General features: G+C 30.5%; 1 protein-coding gene and 1 long non-coding RNA gene across 2 annotated transcripts in view; one reads left to right on the top strand and one right to left on the bottom strand.

Annotated features, from left to right (window-relative positions):
* The window catches only part of LOC142319494 (uncharacterized), a 493718-nt gene that overhangs the window by 10138 nt on the left and 460758 nt on the right, over nucleotides 1–22822 (top strand). The gene's annotated exons all lie outside the window — the stretch shown is intronic.
* Nucleotides 5185–22822, bottom strand: part of LOC142319493 (T-box transcription factor TBX20-like) — a 264934-nt gene continuing 247296 nt past the window's right edge. Inside the window, exon 6 of the mRNA XM_075356826.1 lies at nucleotides 5185–9718. Coding sequence (XP_075212941.1) covers nucleotides 9274–9718 — 445 coding nt within the window. The 3' untranslated portion in view covers nucleotides 5185–9273. The remainder of the gene's footprint in view (nucleotides 9719–22822) is intronic.

Consider the following 22822-nt stretch of genomic DNA (forward strand, 5'->3'; position numbering starts at 1 on the left):
TTTCATCCATTTCTAATAGGCTTTTATTCAGGATACAGTAAATGAGTCAGCGATGTGAAATTTAATATTACTCGTACTTCTACGATTTATGATTTACAAGAATTACATCGACTAGGACTACTTCTATTGAAAATCAAGATAGGCAGGCTACCTCCTTGAATTTGGATATTGCAACCTTCCTATCATTATGAAAACGAGTGGTGATTCAGACCCGAATTTTTCTACTTATCCAATATCTTACGCTGCAGCTATTATTCACGATGTCCGGAATATTTCTGAGGACAAGCTAGGTAAACTAACATTCAATATAGACTTTCTCGTGCAACAAATAAGAAACCTAATAGGACTTCTTGCGAAAATAATTAGCGAACTCTGTTAATTGGTAAGTTCCTGAGAGTTGCAACATGAAATATTAATGAACTAGAAGATCGGTGAGATGAACTAAAAGCTTCGTTGATAAGTTAATCCATAGACATTGTCTCGCTTTCGGAAACACATTTCACTGATCGGAATTTCCATCGTGTTCGAGGTTATTCTGTCTTCTGTACTAATCATCCCTATGGCAGAGGACGCAGAGGTACTGCGGTTATAGTTAAAACTGTCAAAAAACAGATGATGTTTTTTGATAGTTTTCAACGGTTGCCTCTTTTCTGATTTCTTCTCAACTCATTGTTCACTGTTTATTGTGGGTGGCGATTTGAATGCTAAGCATCCTCTCCGGGGATGTCGACTAATTTCACTTATAGGCAGGCGCTCTGACGGACTGCGTTAGTATCATACATCTGAATATGAACTCCAGAATGCAGCCTACCTACTGGCCAACAGATCCTATTAAGATCCCTGACTTTTAGACTTTTTCGCATCGTCAGGAATTTCGCGGATATACACCAAGTTTAAAAATTCGATTCGACGTCTTACTTTTCAGCTGTTCTGTCTACTGACAGCGGGTTAATAATTAAGAAACCAGTGACACCAGTACTTCACAAGAATACAGACTGGACTGAGGATGAGCCGGTAATGCCTGTTCGGCTGAGATCCTCCAGTGATATCGAAAACGCGTCGCAATATTTAAAATCAATTCTACAGTAGGCTGCTTGGTGATCGACACCGGTCGTTAAACATGAGGGTCGAACGAATACGGTTTACCCGAGGAAAATGTTAGAACTTATTGCTACGAAAAGTAGACTTAGGAGAAGGTGGTAACGATACAGGACAGCCGAGGATAAGGCATCTCTAAAAAAGGACCATAAGGCATCTCTAAAAAAGGACCGCTCGTAAGTTGAAACGGCTATTGCAAAGATCATAAGAATGAAACATTTAAGTGTTGTCTTGGAAGTCTTTCGCCTTTAAATAGAGACAATTACTTCTTATGGGAGCCCACTAGGAGTTTCTGTCAACCTTTACCCTCACTCACGTCCTCCTTTCAAAACGTCTGATAGTTCTTGGGCTAAGAGTTATAAGGAGAAGGCTAAAATATTTGATACTTACTTGAGCGATGTCTTTCAACAGCTTGAAATATGAAGTCCTTGTGAGAAAGATATAGTTGAGAAAGATATGGTTTCTTAGATATTCCCATCCCTACCGATTTTCTTATTAAGCCTTTCTCTTGAACATTAGTTATTCATGTGATCAAGAAAGGAAAAAGCTCACAGAAGAGCTCTTAGCCTTGATTTAATCACAAAAAATTGCTATTTATGTTACCTTCCAATGCCATCGTATATATAACAAAACTATTCAGTGCACATCATATTTCCTAACGAAGTAGAAAACTTTGCAAATATTCATGGTCCCGAAACCAGACAAACCGATGGTACCCGATGTGGCTTCATACAGGCCAGTAAGCCTATTACCTATTCTATCGAAGATTTTCTAAAGGTGGTCCTTCGGAGGATGTGGCCTGTTCCTGGTCTGTTTCTGTTTCTGTTGTAGACATTCCACTATCGAGTAAACACACAGGCTCTTAAATGTAATCAGCAGAAGCCTTAAAGAGAAAGAATACTGTCCGGCAGCTTTCTTAGACATCCAACAGGCCTTTGACAAGGTCTAGCACCCTGGCTTATTTTATAAAAATAAGTTTTCCTCAACCTTATTCTACGCAGTTACCTAGAAGAACGTTTTTATCATGTGAAATATAACCAGGATTAATGTACATGTTCTTCGAAATCAAGTCGGGGGTTCTTTTGGGGGTCCGAATTATACTTCATCTTTCTGCAGACCTTCCGACTACAGACGAGGTTACTCTCGTTTTTTTTGCGGCTGACTTAGTTGTTCTTGCTGATGATGCCAACCCAAATATAGCAACGAATAGCCTACAAATTGAGTTGAATTTAATCTACAGATTGTTGAATACATGGAGATTCTGCGATAACCAAGTAGAATCGAACCGTATGATATTCACGATGAGAAGAGGTGACTACCATATACCTTGATAGCGTTATAATTCCGCAGACTGAGAGTGTGAGGTACCTAGGTCTATACCTCGACCATCAACTAACGTGGAAAGTTCATAGAAGAGAGAAGAGAAGGCAACTTGAGATAAAGTTCAAGGAAATTTTCTGGTTGTTGGGCATAGGTTCTCAATTATTTTTATCTAATAAGCTGTTGGTATACTCAATGATTCTAAAACCAATCTGGACCTATGGGATACAACTTTGGGGTACTGCGAGCAAGTCCAGTGTCGAAATCTTACAACCATTACAAAATAAATTAGCGAGGTGTTTAACAGATGCACATTGGTTTGCAAAAAACCATGAACTACACGAATATGTCTGATGTATGTCCAAGGGTATACGATATGTCTGAGAAAAAATACAACGTTTCAGTTCAAAGTACGAACTGCGACTTAACAACCTCGTGAATCATTTAGCTTTGAACCTCCTAGACAACAAGGATGACGTTAGAAAATTAAAACGGCTACGTGTTTTAGATATTAGTGACTCTATAGTGTCTTAAGTGTAACTTCAGCTGAGTGTTGTGCATTATCTCTTCGATTGTTATTTTCTAATTTATTGCTTATTTTTTCTTTTTATTCTCACTGTTTCATCATTTTTCTTACTATGACTTCCTTAATTTTTTTTCTACTGTAAGATGTTACATGTTGAACTACTTAGGGCATTGCTACAAAATCATTATATTACTAGTATGTACTTTTTGAAGGGTTTTGCTGGGCACTCCTTATCTTTTGATTGCAATTATGATTCAATTTATTCAAGGCTTATATAAATGTAAACTGATTATAAACAAGCTTTGAATCTAAAAAAAAAAAGATTAGCCAGGGAGAGAATTGGAATCATCCAGGGTCTGACAGAAACGAGATGAATAGTCACCTCTTCTGAGAGTGGCAAGCTCGCTGAGATCAAGCATCCACTGGCCGATGTACTCGCCGTCTGATCCGGCAGATCGAACCGTGGGTCAACCGAAACTTCGGTGAGGTATCCTACTGGTTGACCCAATTTCTGACTTGCCAAGGCGTGTTCCGGGTATGCTTATATGCCAGGAGGAGTGCAGACAACCCTCTCTGTTTATATTGTGGTGAGTTTCGAGTAATAACCAATTTTATCACAAGTATTCTTCAACAGAAAAGTCGGGACAACGGAGCGGCGTGGGGATGAGGGACAGCCTCCTGCTGAGCTGCCGTTCGTCGGTGCTTGCACTGATGGGCGGTAGTGATGAGGCAATGGGACACCCTCATCCGTTCGTGAAGAAGACCGACACCCTGTGTGGGTCGCCTTCACGGATTCCCACATTAGAGGCTAAGGCGTCAGGACCGAGTGTCAGCATGGAAGGGTCTACTGGAAGGTCGAAGAACGCAATCGGTGTGTTGTGTAGGGGGGGGGGGGAGTGAAGGACAGCTCCCTGTGGAGCCGTCATCCACGCTTGCGCAGATGGGCGGTGGTGATGATGCACGGAGACTCCAGTTTCCTGCTCACTCAAAGGCACCTCCTGGGGCCGTGTAGTGCTTGATTGCGGATCCCGCCTCGTGAGGGGGAGTTGATGAGGTGATAGGTTTAGTCTGTAGGGCACAGCATACATACGCACTTTAATATCAATAAGCGGAACCTGTTGCGAGTTCGACACTTTGTCCGTAAATGAGATTCCCCTCACCAGAAAAAAAGAAAAAGAAAAAAGAACTAACTAACGGAAGCGTTCTGGGCATATAACGGGTTTTGACCCCTTAAAACATGCCTATCAGAAAAAAAAAGAAAAACTTGTTTAACTATTTTTTGTTCGGTTTTCATAATTGTTCACAGTAGATGTGTATAATTAGTAGTTGTGTTTTTTCTATTGATTAGAATGATCAATAATTTGGATTTTATTTTATCGTTTGTTATTTTAACTGATTTGAAGACAATTTCATAATTTATTGATTTTTTTCCTATCATTTACTGTCATCATTACATTTTATATTGTCAATTATTTTTCACTGGCTTAAGTTTTTACTTCTATCAAACGTTTTTGCACTCTAAATATCTGTTTATACTAAAATATTGAATCTCGTAGGCACTACAATATGACCTACAAACTTTTCTTTTCAAAAGTTATGTAATATTTTTTCAACATGTATATTCTTTTCATGTTGTTTTTATACCATTTTTTTAACTTTCTCTGTGATAGTAGATTAAGAACTTTATTCATATTCAACTAGGGGGTAGTTTTGAAAATAAAAAATACTCTCTTCGTTGTACAACGAAGAGAGTAAACGAAAAACTGTTTTACAGCGTGCATCTACATATGATTAATTATGCTGTGAATTGTCGGTTAAGCGCATTTAATTGTTTGAAATCATAATTATTTATGAAAATAACTTTTACTCGATATATATTCCACATACTATATTTATTTATTTCTTTGTTAATTACATAGAATACATAAAATATTTACACAAAAATCACATAAATTATATTATATATATTTTTTTTAATTTTATTTGTATGTATACACAATTATTATATAAATATATCTATATATACACAAGACACATAATCTGATATATAATGTATGATTATACACACTATAAGATTTATTAATTTGTTTACAAAGCAATTTGTTTATTTTACCATTTTATTTCATTTGTAGTTTTTAAAAATATTCAAAAAGTTACAGAAAAATTTTCTATGGAAAAGAACAAAATATACATTTTTTTATTTTTTCATTTCTTTATTTTTCAAATGAGTATAATTTTCAGAAATTTGTTTGTTATTCCTATTTATTAATGACATAATTTTAATTAGGTTTACAATAGGAAAGGTTTTGCTTATATGTTATTATATTTCAACATAAAACTTATCCTTTTATTTTAAGTTTAAATAAAACTACTAACAAAATAAAATTAAAACTAAAATTAATATCCAAATACCATACATTTTTATGTTGTATTTTTAACTTTCCTGAACTAATATGAATTCTATTAGAGTATGAGTCCAAATTCATTCACCACATAAACCTCTAGTACTATATGTTATGAAAGGAGGAGGAAGATCTATTGATTTTAGAGCCAACGACACGTGAAGCTTAATACTACAATTATCATGATTTGGTTTTCGTCTATTATTGGATGTTCATTTAACGAGGACGGGTGTTTAAACTTTGTAAATTGAAATTTATATTTGTATAAAAGATGTAAATTAAACAAAATATCATTTCTCAGCCGGGGCTGAAACTCAGGATCTGCTGATCGTTATATGATATCTTTACAAACTAGATATATATTTTATACATAAAACGCAGAACTATGTACTGTAGTTTATTTTAATGGATAATGGGTAGTCGGTATGTACTATTTTACTATTCATTTAAAAAAACGTGAGATCTTACTCGTTCATTCTAATGTTAATTTTTATGAAATGATTAATAATTACTTTTATTTTATGAAATTTAATATCTTTCTTTGATAAACTAATGGCGTATTTAAGAAAAAGTAAATCTTAATTTAGTTAATACAATGTAACGGTTAGAGCATTCGTTCTCAAAGCGGGTGATGACGTCCCTTGTGGGCGCTGGAGGCCTTCAGCGGGAGGGCTCACAGAAAATTGGGGACGTTCAGATGGTCTAGGAAGGCGATGATAAAAAAAAGTGAAAAATTATGTATGGCTACCAAGAATTTTGGCTGCAAAACCAATCCCGCAACTGTATCCTGTATTATGATCGATTTTTCGACGATTTCTGATAGCGTTCCCACCGTAGTATTTGTCTGAACGTGAATTTAGTGCTGTAGCAACGTTGCTAACCAAAAAGAGAATTCGACTGCGTGTTACCGAATGTGGCGACTTACGGCTGATTTTAAGTAAATTCGAGTATTTCTGAGTTCCAACTCAGAAATAGGATATGCCACGTTTAAATACAATAATTGCAATTGCTGTTTTTAATAGCGCAACTTAAAAACGGCAAATGAAATTATTATTTTTAACAGACGGTAAGTTTAAAAATTTTGGGGGCGCTAGAAAATCTTTGATTCTCAATGTGGGGGTGGGCGAGAACGTTTGAGAATCAATGGGTTAAAGTAATATAATAATATTTGCTTGAATAATATATTATCAATTATTATTGATGAAAAAAGTAAAAATAGGATTAAACTCACTAAGACTTATTATAGATTAAAATGAGTCCTTATTACCAATGTCTGGTTTAAGGAGTTCTATGTTCAGTAAGTTTTCCAGAGATTGTTGCCTTGTCCAAGCTGTAGCGGCGATAGAAATCCATTGTTTTCCCTTTATTAATTATATCTTATATTTTCCTTTATTTTAATAATATTTAGTTACGGGTATATTTTTAATACTCTGAAAACATGTGATAAATACGAAGATTCTTTAGTAATAGAGTTACTGAACGTATGTTTTTTTAAATTGTGTTTTATTTTTCATCAATCTTCCAAATCTATTTCAGTTTAAAAAAAAAATCAGATTTAAGCCTGTAAATTTAGAATTCAAGAGTTCTCTACATAACTATGTAGAAATCACATCAAATCTTTTAACGTATAATTTTTTTTTATATCAATGAACGATATCGTATATACAATTTTGAAAAAGCTACAACTTTGTTTTTTTTTTTCAATTTATAATTCTTTTTTCGCTTTCTACTTATAACAATATTCAGTTACTTCCACCAAATCATAAAGTAAATTATATTACTTATATGTTATACAATGCAATGCGAATTATACTTACAATGCAATTCACGAATGTAGACAATTATTTTATTTATTAAACTATTTCCATATAAAGATATATTAACTTGTTTATGTAAATATTTATATATTATACTACATAAGCTATTTTACAAATAATTACAGTATATACATTATAAAACTTTTCTTTGGTTTCATGTGGAGTATAAAATTTTTTTTAATCTTTTATATTTTGAACAATTCTATAATTTTTCTTTTTAGTTTTATATTTTATTTTCTTGTTAATTTATTAAATAATATTGTTTTTATTTATTTATTACATAGACACATTCACGTAATACTATTACCATAAATTATGGAAATTTACACATATAAATATATATACATATACATATTGTTATTAATTACATTTTATTTAGGCTAAATGTTATCATATAACGTCTAATATTTACAAAATAATTCATAAATTAGTTGTGGAAAAAATTTTAATTGGTACGGAAGAAATTTGGTGCTTTGTTGGTTGTTAAAAAACAATATTAAATACAATTAATTTATAATAAAGAATAAATTAAAAATATATTTATTTTGTTCAGTTATTGGAGATATAAATCCATATGTGTAGGATATTAGCTTATATAGCTTATATATTATTGAGTAGGTTTATATACGATAGACAATATATAATGAACATTTTATCATAGTATACATCAATTTTTCCTACAATCAAAAGCAAGTAGGGCCTAAAAACAATTTTCTTCTAGGAAAAAATTATTACAGCAACTAGATATTATTAATTTTATAATTCTTCATAGTTCTTAATATTTGAAAATATAAATTTGAAAAACCGAAAAAATCTGGCGTTTAATCATAAAAAATTTATGACTGTAAATCATATTTAAACTAATTTATATTTCCAATATAAAATCTTCAGTGTTCTTTTACTTAATTGGGCACACAAAACTGAGTTTTTCCAGAAAACTATATTTTATTTTACTTCTTACAATTATAATAATAGACATTTTGATATTTTTTACAATTATAACGATAAAAATTTTTAAAAAACCTGGAAAATGTTGCACAATACTTATGGAGTTTGGCTTATTGAAAAATTTAATTATTGACCAATAAATCTAATTATGTTAATATTTTATGAAAAAAATTAATTATTGGTTTTTGAAAACCAGAGAAAAGTGAATTGTATTTAAAAAAAAAAATTATAAATTATCAAAAGTACCCGAATATATTTGTTTGTTATTAGTTAAAAATTGAACATACATATTTTGGTAGCAAAAACACACACGTACACATATATACAGACTAAAAAAATGTCAAAATAATATTTTGAATTTTATTAATATATTTCTTACTATTTAGACTTTATTATTTTTTTTTATTTAGTAATAATTTAACTACTTCATATTTTAATTCTAAATTTTTATTTGAATATATTAATTCTATATTTCAGTAAATTAATTTATTAATTGATGTTCTAAATAAATACTGAATGAATAGCGTTTTTTAATGTTTTATCAGCTTCTCCTTATACGTAATACATTTCCTCTAAGGAAAGTTACAGAAATATCTTCATAACCTTCAGAATACTTTTTAATTTTTAACATAAAATAAATGTGAAAAAAACATATAAATTAAATAAGATTTAGTGATTGCATTTTATAAGTAAATAAATATATGATCAGTTATTCTATTGCTTAGTACTCGTAAATAAGAAAGTGTAAAGTGTTAATTAATCGGTTAAGATTAAGCAAATAAGCAGAGAGAACTTTTATTTCTTTTTACGGTATTAAAAGGACCGGTTATATTATGGATCAATAATAATAAAAATATTATCAGTGTTGGAATGATAGTCGGAAAACACAGTGTGGCGGCACTGATTTACGACCCGCACTACAGGAGGTCTTACCTATCTATTAAAAAATGAGTGGAAGAATTCTCCCGTATTTGGATTATACTCTGTAGTTTATCAAACATTTTTGAGAATAAATCACTCTTTAGAAATACGTATTTATTATTTATTAAAACAACTGTAGAGGTTTTTAGATTATCTCTAATTTATATCTCCAAATACTGAAAAAAATAGTATCGATATACTTTAAGGTACTTTTTCAAAGGATTTTTGAATATAGTTTTAATTAATTACGAGCGGGAACCGATTCCTGTGTCTGTTTAGGTATTAAATAAGGGCTATAACGATGTTGCGGGAAGACGGGCCTCGGCAGTCTCAATTCAGATGACGGTGACGGGGATCCTGAACTAGAGGGTGTACTCGGAGGAGGTGGTGTAATTTGGGCCGGACGTGGGGGTAATGGGGGTCCTAAAAGTCCTGTTGACCAAGGGCTTTGTCCAGCACCCGCCCATATATGCGCAGGAAGCGGTACTCTTGCACCTCCATATCCGGGTAACATTGATAATTCGCCACCTCCTCGTCCCCACAGTTGTAATTGGGCTCGTGCTTTTTCCATCATTGCTGCTGAGAATAAATTACCTTGATTATTGTTCTCAACATCTAATTCCGAATATAATCTTAACGGCGAACGTAGAAAGTGTTGTTCCATAAACATCATATCCATTGGATCTCTGAAAAAAAATTATGTTATTAAAAAAAGGTACAAATATTATAAAGATAAAATTCAACATTAATATAATTATAATTATGGTAGAATTGTATTCTTGAAAAATGCCAACGTTTTTTTAAAAATTGTTTTTCTTAAAAAAGAAAATAATTAATAACGAATTTTTTTTATGTTTAAAAAGTTGATGATCATTAAAATTAAATGAATTCAGTTTTTTAAATTGCTTTAGTAAAAGAAAAAGACAGTGTTTTAGAAAAAAATAAATAAATATGATATTTAAAAACTTTAAAACAAAAATATTTACATGTGAAACTTTTAGTTGAGCAGGACACAATCAATTAACAAAGCTACATATTTATAAAAATTAAAAACACGTATAAAAAGTTTTGGTATTACAAAAGCTGTTTACATAGTCATTTCTATGTAATACATATCCAGTAGCTTTTTGGTCGCCTTTTGAGAATTCCTTATAAGTTAGGATGTCTGGGTTTCGTATCAAGGGTTTTTGTTGTAAGGCAAGAGTTTTGAAACGTAAGGGATTTGTTTGCCAAAGCTTCTGTAACTAGCCTTAGGAATATATACTGATAAGTTTTCACTGGCAGTGATTGAAGAAGAATTTACGTCGATTTACGAATTTACAATTTTTTTGTAAAATTGTTACATTTTTTAAAAAGTATTTTTTGTTTATTTACAAATTTACGTCGACAAATTATGGAGTGTTTTGTAGTGTAGTAAGTTGCTAACTTTGAAGCTGTTTACTAATTTCGATCACCTTCGCTGTACGAGCTATTATATTGTTAACAATTGTCGTTTAAAACTATGGAATTTGTTCGAAGTTTGTAATCCGTCAAAAAAAAGTTTTAGGTAAACTTCCTGCTATCGGTTTGCACGTGAAAATATGGATTATCGCATAGTTTTTTTGAGATGCCTGCTTATTTAATTTCTAGAGATTAAAGTATATTTTTTAATTGAATTCTTGTCATCTAGATCTACGTAAGGTAAAATCAATTTTAAGGATGTCATGATTTTAATAAATTTTTGGATTTCTGTTTCAAAAACGATTCTCAAGATGTTTTTTTAAATTAAATCTTGACCAATGAATTTAAATTTTGATCTAAAATCAAATCATACCGATCTTTAGAGAATTATCTCTTTTACCGTAGTCAGCGGACATCTATTAAATTGAAAACTCAACCGTGTATTTTTTTTTCTGTATAGATTTTAATATACAAATTACCTCGGCTGATGATAATAAAGAAGTGTCAACAATTTTTAAATATATTCAAATTACGCCTGTAAAGTAATTTTAAATGTTTTATGTTATTAATTTTTTTTACACACATTGTTTAAAAAATAAAACAAAATATGTACTAAGAATATTGCCTTAAAAATTATTGCTTATCATTGACTAATGTTATAAATCGCCAGTTATTTGTAACTTATTATTTGATGTGATTAGAATAACAATAAAATATAATAATTAGATAATCTTCTATTCATGCAGAAAAATATATTGTTATTCTGCCACACTACATATTCATGAATCGTTAATTATAACAGCGATACAGTCATATGGTAATGCATGGATTGTCCATTTTCTAGTTACTTATTAGTTAAAGATATTAGAGAGCATACATGTAACACGGTACAGCCGGTCGGATCATAATTTTCTCGTTACTTGTTTACCGAGCGAGTGAACTCCTCAGATTATCCGATAGCAATTCAGTTTTAGAGAAATAAACTGAACAAAACTCTCTTCATCGGAGAAAATATCTATTGGATTTATTTTTTTCTACAGAAGTTCAAATATTTATTTTTTAAATAGCCTTGTATTTTTAAAGTTTGTGTTCATTTGACTAATTATATCGTATTATTTCATTGCTTGTGTTGGTGTTGAATGTAATCGCAGAAAGAATGTAGAAATTTAGAAATTGACCAGTTGGTTTTTAAGTTGCGGTACAAATATGTTATTTATATTATAATTTATATGTACTCAGCAGTATTACATTGTTTATTCAGTATAGTAAAGTTTTATAACGTTAAGTAAAGCCTTTACTATACTTTAATTGATCAAAAAACTTAAATGTAGGGACATTTATTTTGATTTTTTTCATTAGCACTGGTTTTAGACGTGTAAATCGCTCAAATAAAATTGCAAAACATCGTTTACTGTTCGCCATTTCTGCCTAGAAAAATCAAAACGAGCTTTTAAAACTTTAATGATGTTTAAAAAGGTTACAAGGCAAACAAATCAATAAGTGTGATTCAAACTTTAAAATATTTGAATTTTTCGAATAACCTTATTATATTCTTCATCTCTATTTTATCAGAGAGAGATACATGTAAATTTGATTAAAAAAATTTAAATCATTTGTTTAATGTAAGGCTATTTAGTCTTCGTTAAATCGTAGATCTACACAGGGAAAGAAATTTCTCCGTTAGAAATGTGGTTTTTCATCATTTCCTTTCATGATAATAAATAATTTAATCTTTTGATTGTTAATATAAATTTAGTAAAACTCGATTCTAATAAGAATTTTTTTAACAGTAGGTTCTTTAATTAAAAAAATAATTCTTAAATTAAGAGTCTGGCACTTTATTTTAATAAATGATGCAAAAGAAAATAATTTTTGGAACTTTGGTTTTTAAAAATTCAATTTTTTTCGATTTTTAAAAATCAAATATAAATTTAGAAGTAAGATGAAGACATTTAAAACGATAGTCGCTAGATTATTCGTAGGAAATGTTCTGTAGATAATGTGTAGAATTATTGGTTAGAAAGGTGACACCGGGTCGAAATAACATTACCAGAATGACCACACGTAATACGTATGTTCCCAATTATCTTCAACCAACGGAGCAACTGGCGAATTGCTAATTTGCGATCTGTCGCTAAGACGGATTTGATGCCGTATAGGGTAGGCGGGGTTGTCGAGGACGGAATCGGAGAGGAGACGCTGCCTCGGTAATCCTTCAATTTGGGCCTCGGAGCGGGACCGGGGATTACTGCGGGGGAATGCGACATCGGAGTCGTGTTAAGCCCCTGCAGCTTATCTGCATCATATACATTGTCTGCGGCCCACCCAAGAAGCAGTCGACCCTCTCTCACTCTGCAGACCCGGCAAATTAGTCTACAATCTATCGTTTTTTGTATCAAACCGAGCAGACAAAGGATTACGCATAAGCGCAACTGTACAAGAAGGAATCTTAATGTAATCACTGCTGTAAATGGAAATTATTTAATCAGACACTGTTTTTGACTTGTTCTGAACTCGTTCAAAAATACGTCTCTTCAGATACGCATCTTGAAATATTTCCATATACTTATAAGATTAAAATAAATTCTACAGAATCTTTCGGAGAAAAAAATATTCGTACAGTGTAACTTATAACAATAAATAAATAAATACATCTGATATTTTATTATATAATAATAAATGATTATCAGAAAAAGAAATATCAACCGAGGAGTTTTGTTGGTTTTATTATATTTAAAAAATAAATCGAAATAATATGTATATTTTACGTTTTAAAATATTAAAAGATGATCACACGCTTGAAGACAAACACTAACACAGAAGAACTCCAATGTCCAACTCACGAAGAACTTATGTTTTTTTTTTATTATTTCTTTTTAAACATGTCTGTTCTATTTTATTTTTTCTTCTTTTTGTATTATATTTTATGTAGTTAACTGTAATTCCATGAACAAAGACTTTCTATACGAATGAAGTATATATAAATTACAGACATAAAAAGAAATATATAATGTATATAATAAAACTTGATTTCATGAAAGAAAAATTTCTTAATATTCATTTAAGACAACAAACACACACACATACAGATACGTAAAACACAAAAATGCGATTAAATTAAACTAAAACAAAAATTGCCTACAGTCATCATCTGTTACATGTCAGTGTTTGTTATATTTATTTATTTAAAAGTTCAGCATTCTTAATAAAATACATGTGATAAAAATTTTTATTATCAGCCTTTTCATTGTTTTTCAAATTATAAATAGAAGAAGCAACGAAATATGATTTTATTATTAAAGTATGAAGATGTAGACAAGTCCAAGAAAATTAGAAATATTAAGCATTTGTTGGTAACATGTTCTTTTAACCAATAGTATTATAACATCAAAAGTAAATAAAATAAAATTTTAAATAGTTTATCCTGATTAATAATTAAAGAATTTTTAAAGAATTTGAAAATGAAGAAAGCCAAAAATAGATTAATTAATTAAATGATATAACAAATAACATATAATAGATACGAATTAAGAGGAATTCATAACTGCAGATTTACTCGATAAACATTTCGGCCTTGGTTAGGTTTTTATAGAATTATCGAGTAGGAAATAGATTTTTCAGACATTTCTTTGGAGTCGCCCTCATAAACTACACGAATACCAAAGATCCAGTATCTCACAAAAGCTCTGTTCCTCAGCACCAACTCAATGGACGTCAAAACTAAAAGTAAAACCTGGCGAATAAAACATCAAGAAAAGATTTCATCGAGCAGATGAGGTCCACGAAATCAGACAAAATATTTCATTTAAACTGGTGTTTTCCATACTGCATTCAGACTCTCTCTACTCAGGTTGGAAGCAGCACTTTTCAGATCAACAGTTGGCGTTGATCACGTGAAATGGAAGCATAAGGTAAAAAAAGTTTTTTTTTTTGAAGTAATAAAAAACTTGGTCTAACTTCTTTACGGAAAAAATCATTCATCCTCAGATATTTTTAGATGCTAAAAGTTCCAACTAGATAAATCGTTTAACCAGACCCAGTTAGACGTAATTATAATTGTGCTTAAACTAATCAATTACAAAAATTAATATAAATCTTGACTTTGAATTGATACAGTACAAAAACTTCGTGGATAGGAATTACGTTAATATATTTTTAATGCACATGTCTTTAAATCAATAGAAAGTATTATGTTATAGGATACGTGAAATGATAAAAAATTGTGAGTTTTATCTACCTGACTAATTTTTAATTTCATAGTTTTGTTTTTTCTATTTAATTTATCTGTATCACGCGATCCGATAATATGATGATGCTTTGTTATAAAAAAAAAAAATGTAATCTATTTTTTATTTTTTAATTCCATCACGTGTTAACGGATTGAATATATTATATAAAATGTTTAATAAAAAATACATCATATAAATTACTTTTGCAATATTATTTTTAGTTTTGATTCAGTTGGCAGATTAAAAATAAATAAAAGAAAATTAAAATTACAAAGATATACGTCGTATGAATCCATTAGACTTTTGTTTTAAAAGGAGCCTATTTTTTAACCGCCTTCAAAAAAAGTAAGTTATGTATTTGACCGTTTATTATTTTTATGTTTGTTTGCGCATAACTTTTTCTTCTATTAATCCGATTGACACTAGTTGTGTACGCCGATGATTTGGCGATACTCATTGATGATTCCACAGAAGATGAGGTAGAGGAAAAGGCGAATAGGGTCATAAGTCAGATAAGTATGTGGTTGGCGACAAGGGGGTTACGACTCGCTCCACAAAAAACCCAACTCGTAGTTGTGGCAGGTCGAGGCAGGCCGACATAAGATTACAAGAATTCGAGTTACGGTCGATGGGGTTAGGCTAGAAACAACGCCCTTTGTGAAATATCTCGGAGTATGTTTCGATCAAAATGGGCTAAACAAATGTCGGCGTACTAAACGTATCGGCGGATGCGGCGGGAGTACTGGGCGGGGTACCACTGATCCAGTTACGGGCTATTCATATGAAACGGATCTATGAGGACATAGAAAGGAAAAATGCCGCTAATCTCTTGCTACAAGAATGGCAAGAGAAGTGAAACGCCGCTACAACTGGGGTGTGGGCAAAGAAGCTTATTCCTGAGGTAGGACCGTGACTGGGGAGGAAACACGGCGACCTGGGGTACTACATGCCACAATTTCTTTCCGGTCATTGAGGATTTGGTGTATACTTACACAGGTACAGAAGAAGGGAGCTTCCAAAATGTGTGTACTGCGGTCAACAGGACACTCCCTGCCACACCGTTTTTGAATGTGTACGTTGGGGGGATTTAAAAGCAAGATATAACATACAAGAGATTACCCCGGAAACTACAACAAAGTATATGCTGCGAGGTAAAGAGGAATGGCTAACAATAGAGAGATTCCTGACCAAGGTTATACGAGCAAAGGAAGTGGATTACAAGAAGTGGGAGGAGTTTCTTTAAATAATTTTAACATAATTCTTGAACACTCTGCCAGTTGAACATTATGCAACAGGCCACCACAGTTATTGATGTCTAAAGGAATAATATTCCCGGGGGGATTTTTCTCATATGTTGCAGCTTCTCGTGGTTCATCAGTAGCGTATTTATTTTTGATATCATATCAGTCATACAACGATTATATTCATCAACTAATTTAATAGTTTAGGAATATTCTTACACCATTTCCATCTACAAATTCGTCAGTTAAAGGTATCATCCGTTTTTCGTAAAATATTCCCAATTGGCCAGTTGTAACTTCGCAAAAACACAACTTATTGAATAAATCAATGAATTGTGTCATTTTTTCGCCTTATGTTTATTGTCAGCTCACAAAATTAAAACTGATGTTACAAATTTATTTCTGCTTCTCATTAAGGAGGTTGAACAAAACACCGATGGCCTTTGACAGGAGACAGCTGCATAATATCACCAAAATGGAGCGCAATAACTGCGTCAAATAACTTATTGGTATTAATCACACACAGAAAATTATGAAATGATTATTAAAACAACATGGAACCGACATCAAAATTATCTAAAAAGTAAGAAATAATTTCGCCCAAATAATTAATTTCTTAGACATTTTTTTTAATCTGTGCCAATGTGCCAAAGTACATGATCATACTTATGTGGTACTTGAATTCTCCTATAGATGGCACATATAAAAATACGTAATAATCGCAAAAGGAAAGCAATCAAAGCGCAAAAATATCAATCCCACTGATATAATATCGGCAATTTTTTTTCCCCTACCTCCTGGGCTGGATTCACCGTGAAGCATAGCACGGCTCAGGGGATTGACCATTCTAACGGATCGTTTCAGTGCCAGCCTCTAACCCCTAGGGCAAGGTATCCAGGCCCGACTATGTCGTTCCTGAACCCCACCCTAGGGGCCGGGACTCGGTCTTGATGCTTTGCCTACAATGATAATATCGGCATTGGTTTTTATGAAGTATACGTATATATTATTATAGAACAAATTTACATAATATCTACAAACAAATTTTGTAGAAGGCGCCGATTCAAAAAGTATCTAAGGAATTATTTACGTATTTGGACGGAATTATTTTTTACTTTTTGGCGCATTTTAATGTCGGTTCCATTTTTTTTTAAATTATTATTATCCTTAAAGTACTAGAGGTTTCACTCAGATACGCTGTCTCTAAGAATAATAGTTTCCCTTATTTAGGCAATACCTTATAGGTAAATCGATTGATAGCGACTATATTTTGTCTCTTTTTTTTATCATCTACACATCAAAATCTTTCTAGTACCGGGTTGTTATCCTACTGCAGTAGATTTAAATAGTTTCTGGCATCCGTGGCGCGAATGGTAGCGTCTCGGCCTTTCATCCGGAGGTCCCGGGTTCGAATCTCGGTCAGGCATGGCATTTTCACACATGTTACAAATCATTCAACTCATCCTTTGAAGCAATACCTAACGGTAGTCCCGGAGATTAAACAAAAAAAAAAATATATATATATATATATATATATATATATAAATAGTTAACTATTATAATCTTCTTTGCTGGTTGTAGTTTAGTTTTCCACTCTTATTTATATTAAATTGGAATTTTCTTCAGAACAATACATTTATACCGTACATAATTTCTTTTAACTCATTTTGTAGCATTCGTACAAAAAAAAAAACAATGTCATTAGTGAAACATAACATATTTCATTTTTTTCTCTTTCATTGTTATTTCATTTTCAATATTTTCTTCAATTCCTTTGTTACCTATTCTATCCACAAGTCAAAAGTAACAACAATAAACTATAACCATACTTCATTCCTTTCTGAATTAGATTTTCCCTTTTTTATCTTTGTAAGTATTATCATAACTACTTAAATCTTGTTCAAATTGTTAACAATCCTTTTTTATTAGTAACAAACTCTTTTTCCTTTTAAATATTAAAATAATATATTTATTCCTTCATACTTCATACAAATTCTTTACTTTAATACGTAGATGATTCTTTAATATTTACGAGTAATCAATATATATATATATATATATATATATATATATATATATATATATGTGTTACAAATAAAAACACGTATTAAAAAAATCTGATGTGGATATCACATGACTTCCTTGTACGCCTATTAAATTACACATACACATCTTTTTAAAATGAAAAGCACATAAAATGTTATTTCATTAATAATTTCTGATATTTTTTCATATATATATATATATATATATATATATATATATATATATATATATATTTATTTTTTATTGTTATTATGCTATTATGTAATTATTATTTATTGTAAAAATTTGTTTACAATTGGAGGGTTAATAATTATTAATAAATCAATATATTTAAATTTTAAAAAAAGTTAAAAAAAGGAGGTGAAGTAGGATTCGTACCGATGTGCCTTCCCCTTGTAAGATACAAATATTTCATTAATTAAAATTTTATTTGGCTATAACTCTGAAACCAATGAAAATAATTATCACTTATGATATATAGTTGAAAAGCTCTCAATGAGGGCTATTACTGAAGTTAAGAAAAAGTCCAAAATCTAAAGTTTTTGGATTTTTTGGACACTTTTGGTCTAGTTGATTGCAATCAAAAGGGAAGATGCACAAATAGATCTTACAACAGTCCTAAATCCAAAATTTCAACTCATATGGCTAATCGTTTTTGAGTTATGCGAGATACATACGTACGTACATACAGACATCACGCCGAAACTAGTCAAAATGGATTCAGGGATGGTCAAAATGGATATTTCCTTTGAAATCTGAAAACCGAAATTTTTCGCGATCACAATGCTTTCATTGCTTAGTGCAAGGAAGTAAAAACACAATTATTATTTGTAATAATTCCACTATTGAAATATCATGTAGAAAAGTTAGGTTCTTATTACTCATTACAAATCTATTATTCGTTATCATTATTTTTTTAATTAATCATATGCTTAATAAATTATAATACTTTTGGATATTTCAGTTTATAATTTTATAAATTTTTATCGAATTGTATTGCAAGTATTAAAGTACTATAAAAATAAATAATAGGTAGCATAAATTATTATCCTATATACCATTTCTAAAGTTTAAAATATATAAGAAAAAATAAAATTGCCCGCAGGATATCTGAAATGATGATATGTACGAGTATTTGACGCTTGACAATATTATACACTTAAGAGTTAATTACTAATTTCAACGCTATACTTTTTGTTTTAAAAAAGTCACGATTAGATTATATCATTATGAAACATGAATAAATTAGCTCTGAATAAAAAATAATAATTACTGATGTTAAATTAGATCACTAATAGTTTCCATCATTATTACTGCAGTAAATTATAGTACAAATCGAAGTGGTTGGAATTACGTAATTCAAGCCAAAAAAAAAGAAATTGAGGGAAAAAAAGATGAATGCTTCAGGGTAAAACTGTTATAATTCAGTGAGTTAGATAATTCATAAGTTTTTACGCCTTAATATTAGGACAGATGTCTAATAGCATAGTACTGGTAGCGTAATCAAAATAACATAGCAATGATAATGGAAAGGTAATAGCAGTGTTCACCTCTCTGTATAACAGCCACCTGTATCCCATACTTATTCACACTCTTTCATTTTACTCTTTCTCTCTTTCATACACATATACACACATATGTGGTTCTATTTATGCTTCTTATGAGTAGATTTCGTTCATGTTCATTTTCCTACAAACGATTAAAAATTTACTTCCACATTTTACGCCATTAAGTAAATAAACAAATATTGTCTAGTAGACGAGATGATATAAAACTTATAAAAAAAACGCAAAAAAAAAATTTCAAAAACTTATATTACATGAAATTATCTTTAATTTAAATTTTTTTAAAACAAATCAAAAAATAATGTATGAATTATCTAAAATAAAAAAGAATTTTTTCTGAAAGCTTAATTATTCTCAACGAATATAATGTAATTCAACAGTTATTTATCATTCGAAAAATTGAAATTGTGTATTTTCAACAAAAAAATAAATTATAGGATCTTGTTACAAGTAGCTATTGATAGAAAAATTTGGATACTTTTACAGTTAAGACTTGCAGTTTGTGTGCCCTTTTGAAGGGCATCTAATTTTGGGCATGTGATCAATATAATATATTTGTAGCAATAAAAATAATATTAAAAGTTGCAAAAATCTTAATTTCATTTTTTTTTTAAATCAGTATTTTAACAACATTTGAATTTTATAAATAAAAGACTTTAAGAAATAGTACGCGGTATTCAACAACCGTTTGCCTCATTAAAATTCAAGTCAGCTTCATTGAAATTTGTTAATGTACAGTTAACATTGTTGTTTTATAGGATATAAAAAAAGTTGATAAATTTAATTTATTAATCCAAAGTTAAAATTTATGTATTGTAAGTTAATTTTATATTATTCAGTTACATAGATTAACTGTTATCTCGTGTTTTATTGTATATTTTTCCGTTCGTGTATATTCTAGCATGATTAGATTCATTCAATATACATATTATTATTTATTATTACTTTTTAGACCATAATGGATCACTTTAGTTCATTTTTTTTTTTTTTTTGGCAAGTTCTTTCTTTTCTTCCTGATTTGTTGTTTTTCAGCTTTTCTTTTTTGCCAGTAATTTCTAAGGGTTTCAGATCTTCTTGCCCTTTCTTTTTCAGAGTACACCCGGGTTATTGTTTTCTTGGGTTTTGATAGGAATCTTAATTTCTTTATTTTTTAATTTCCCATGGTTTCCGGTTTTCGTTTTTAGCTTTTCACGGGTTATGTCTAATTCCTCCATGTCTTTCTGTACTTCGTATAACCAGTTCGGTCTGCTTCTCTTGTTCCAGAAAAATTCGATTATCCGTCTGATAAGTCTAGTCTCTTCCATTCTGAAAATATGTCCTAGAAAGGAAATTCTCTTTTTTCTAAATTTATTAGTTATCGTGATGATCGTTTTGTAAATCTCTTCGTTTGGAATAATTCTCCAAATCCCGTCTTTTTTAATGTTTTTCCCGATGCATCGTCGTAGAATCTGTCTTCCAATCTTTTCCAGTTTGTCGGTAAACCTTGTATGGTACGGTCCAAATATGGTTTCGCATCCGTAAAGTATTTCTGGTTGGATAACTGAGTTATAATGTCTTATTTTTGTGTTTATGGACATGCCTTTTTTGTTATAGATGTTTTGTGTTTTTATTGTGGCTTTGATGAGTTTATTTATTCTTTCATTCCACTTAATATACTTATATATATATATATTTTTTTTTAAGTAATATCATATATTTAGGCATTTTTGCTTCGTTATTATTAATAAAATGTAATAAAAAATATCGATTATCGCATTTAAAATTTTTTCAATAATTTCCTTTTGTCATTAATTATTTATATTGAGATCATAAAACCATTACGAGCTACGGCATACAACTGTATGGAAAATTGTTAACAGCAGCGTAGAGATCATCCAAAAGTTCCAAAACAAAGTGCTCAGGATTTGTAAGAAACAATTCGATTCATGAATATCTAAGGTTATCGTATAAGGAAATCTAACATATAAGTGCGAAATACATATCTAAACTAAATGAATACATGAACCGTATACAAAACCGTGTAAATGAATACGTGAGTATGTATACTGTTGGGGCAGCAGTATAGATATTACATGTCTAAAGAGGCGTTACATGTTGGATCTGGTTTATGGTGGATAGCGATGGACTTTATCTTTCAAGACTAAAATTTAAATTATTACTGACAACCTAATTTGTTACATTGGATTTACATTCTCATATTTTTAAGTATCTTCTCTGAGAGAGAGTTCAGCCACCGATTGTAATTATTTGAGGATTATTGATGTGCTGAAGGCTATTGTGTTGCGGTCAATCGTGCTCTCGACTGATATTGTTAAATTATGAACCGTTCTACTGCCTGTAGTTTGTGTTGGGTTTACTTCTTTACAACACTTTGTGGAACTCCTTATTAATTTGTTTCCTATTGTATCTGTTTTTCTTTTTCATCGCTATGCACCCACCATAAACCAGGTCCAACATGGGATCTCTCTTTAGACATCTAATATCCCTACTGTTGTGTTAGTAAATATTCGTTATGAAGAGAAGTAATGTAAACTATTGGGATCGCTATTTCGCGAGTATCTCTGGATAATCTTCATTCGTGTCATTATTTGTCAATCTATTTACTTATGGTCTCGACTATAAGTAAATATGAAACCGATTGCAAATAAATTATAACAGCAAAAAAAAGAAAAAAATCATTTTTTTTTTATTTTTTGTTAAAATTTTTCCTGTACGGTTTTTTGTTTTTAAATCCAGCATCTCAAAATTTTTATTTAAATCCTAAATAAATATTTAAGTAATTAAAGTAGTTTTAATAAATATTTGTCTTTCTTTCGAACATCTATTTTTTAATCTTGCATTTTATTTGACTAGCTACTTCAACATGTTTGTTTCTTCTACAGTTTATTTTAAATTTTTACAAAGTTCAACAACTCATCGATCTTTTTTAGTTACCGTAAACGTCATAATCAAATCATCTATATTTTCTATCTTTCCTACTAATCTTATTCGTTGGGTTAAAATTATTAATTCTATACTTTCAATCATTTTATTTTCTATTTCTCATGTTCTCTTTTGTATGAAAGTCTTTCTATCTTGTATCACTGATCTACTGATATACTTAATTAGTTCATATTTTCTAAGTTTACTCACAAAATAAAAAAACTCTGTGACGTAAGATACACAAAGTTTTCATTCTTTGTATTTTCAAATATTTTTCTCTTCCCTTTTAGTTTCATAAAATTACTTACGAGTAATTCTCCGGCGGTGAATTCATGCCTTTATTTCTT

This window comes from Lycorma delicatula, chromosome 2 (genome assembly GCF_047948215.1).
Source record: "Lycorma delicatula isolate Av1 chromosome 2, ASM4794821v1, whole genome shotgun sequence".
Taxonomy (NCBI): Eukaryota; Metazoa; Arthropoda; class Insecta; order Hemiptera; family Fulgoridae; genus Lycorma; species Lycorma delicatula.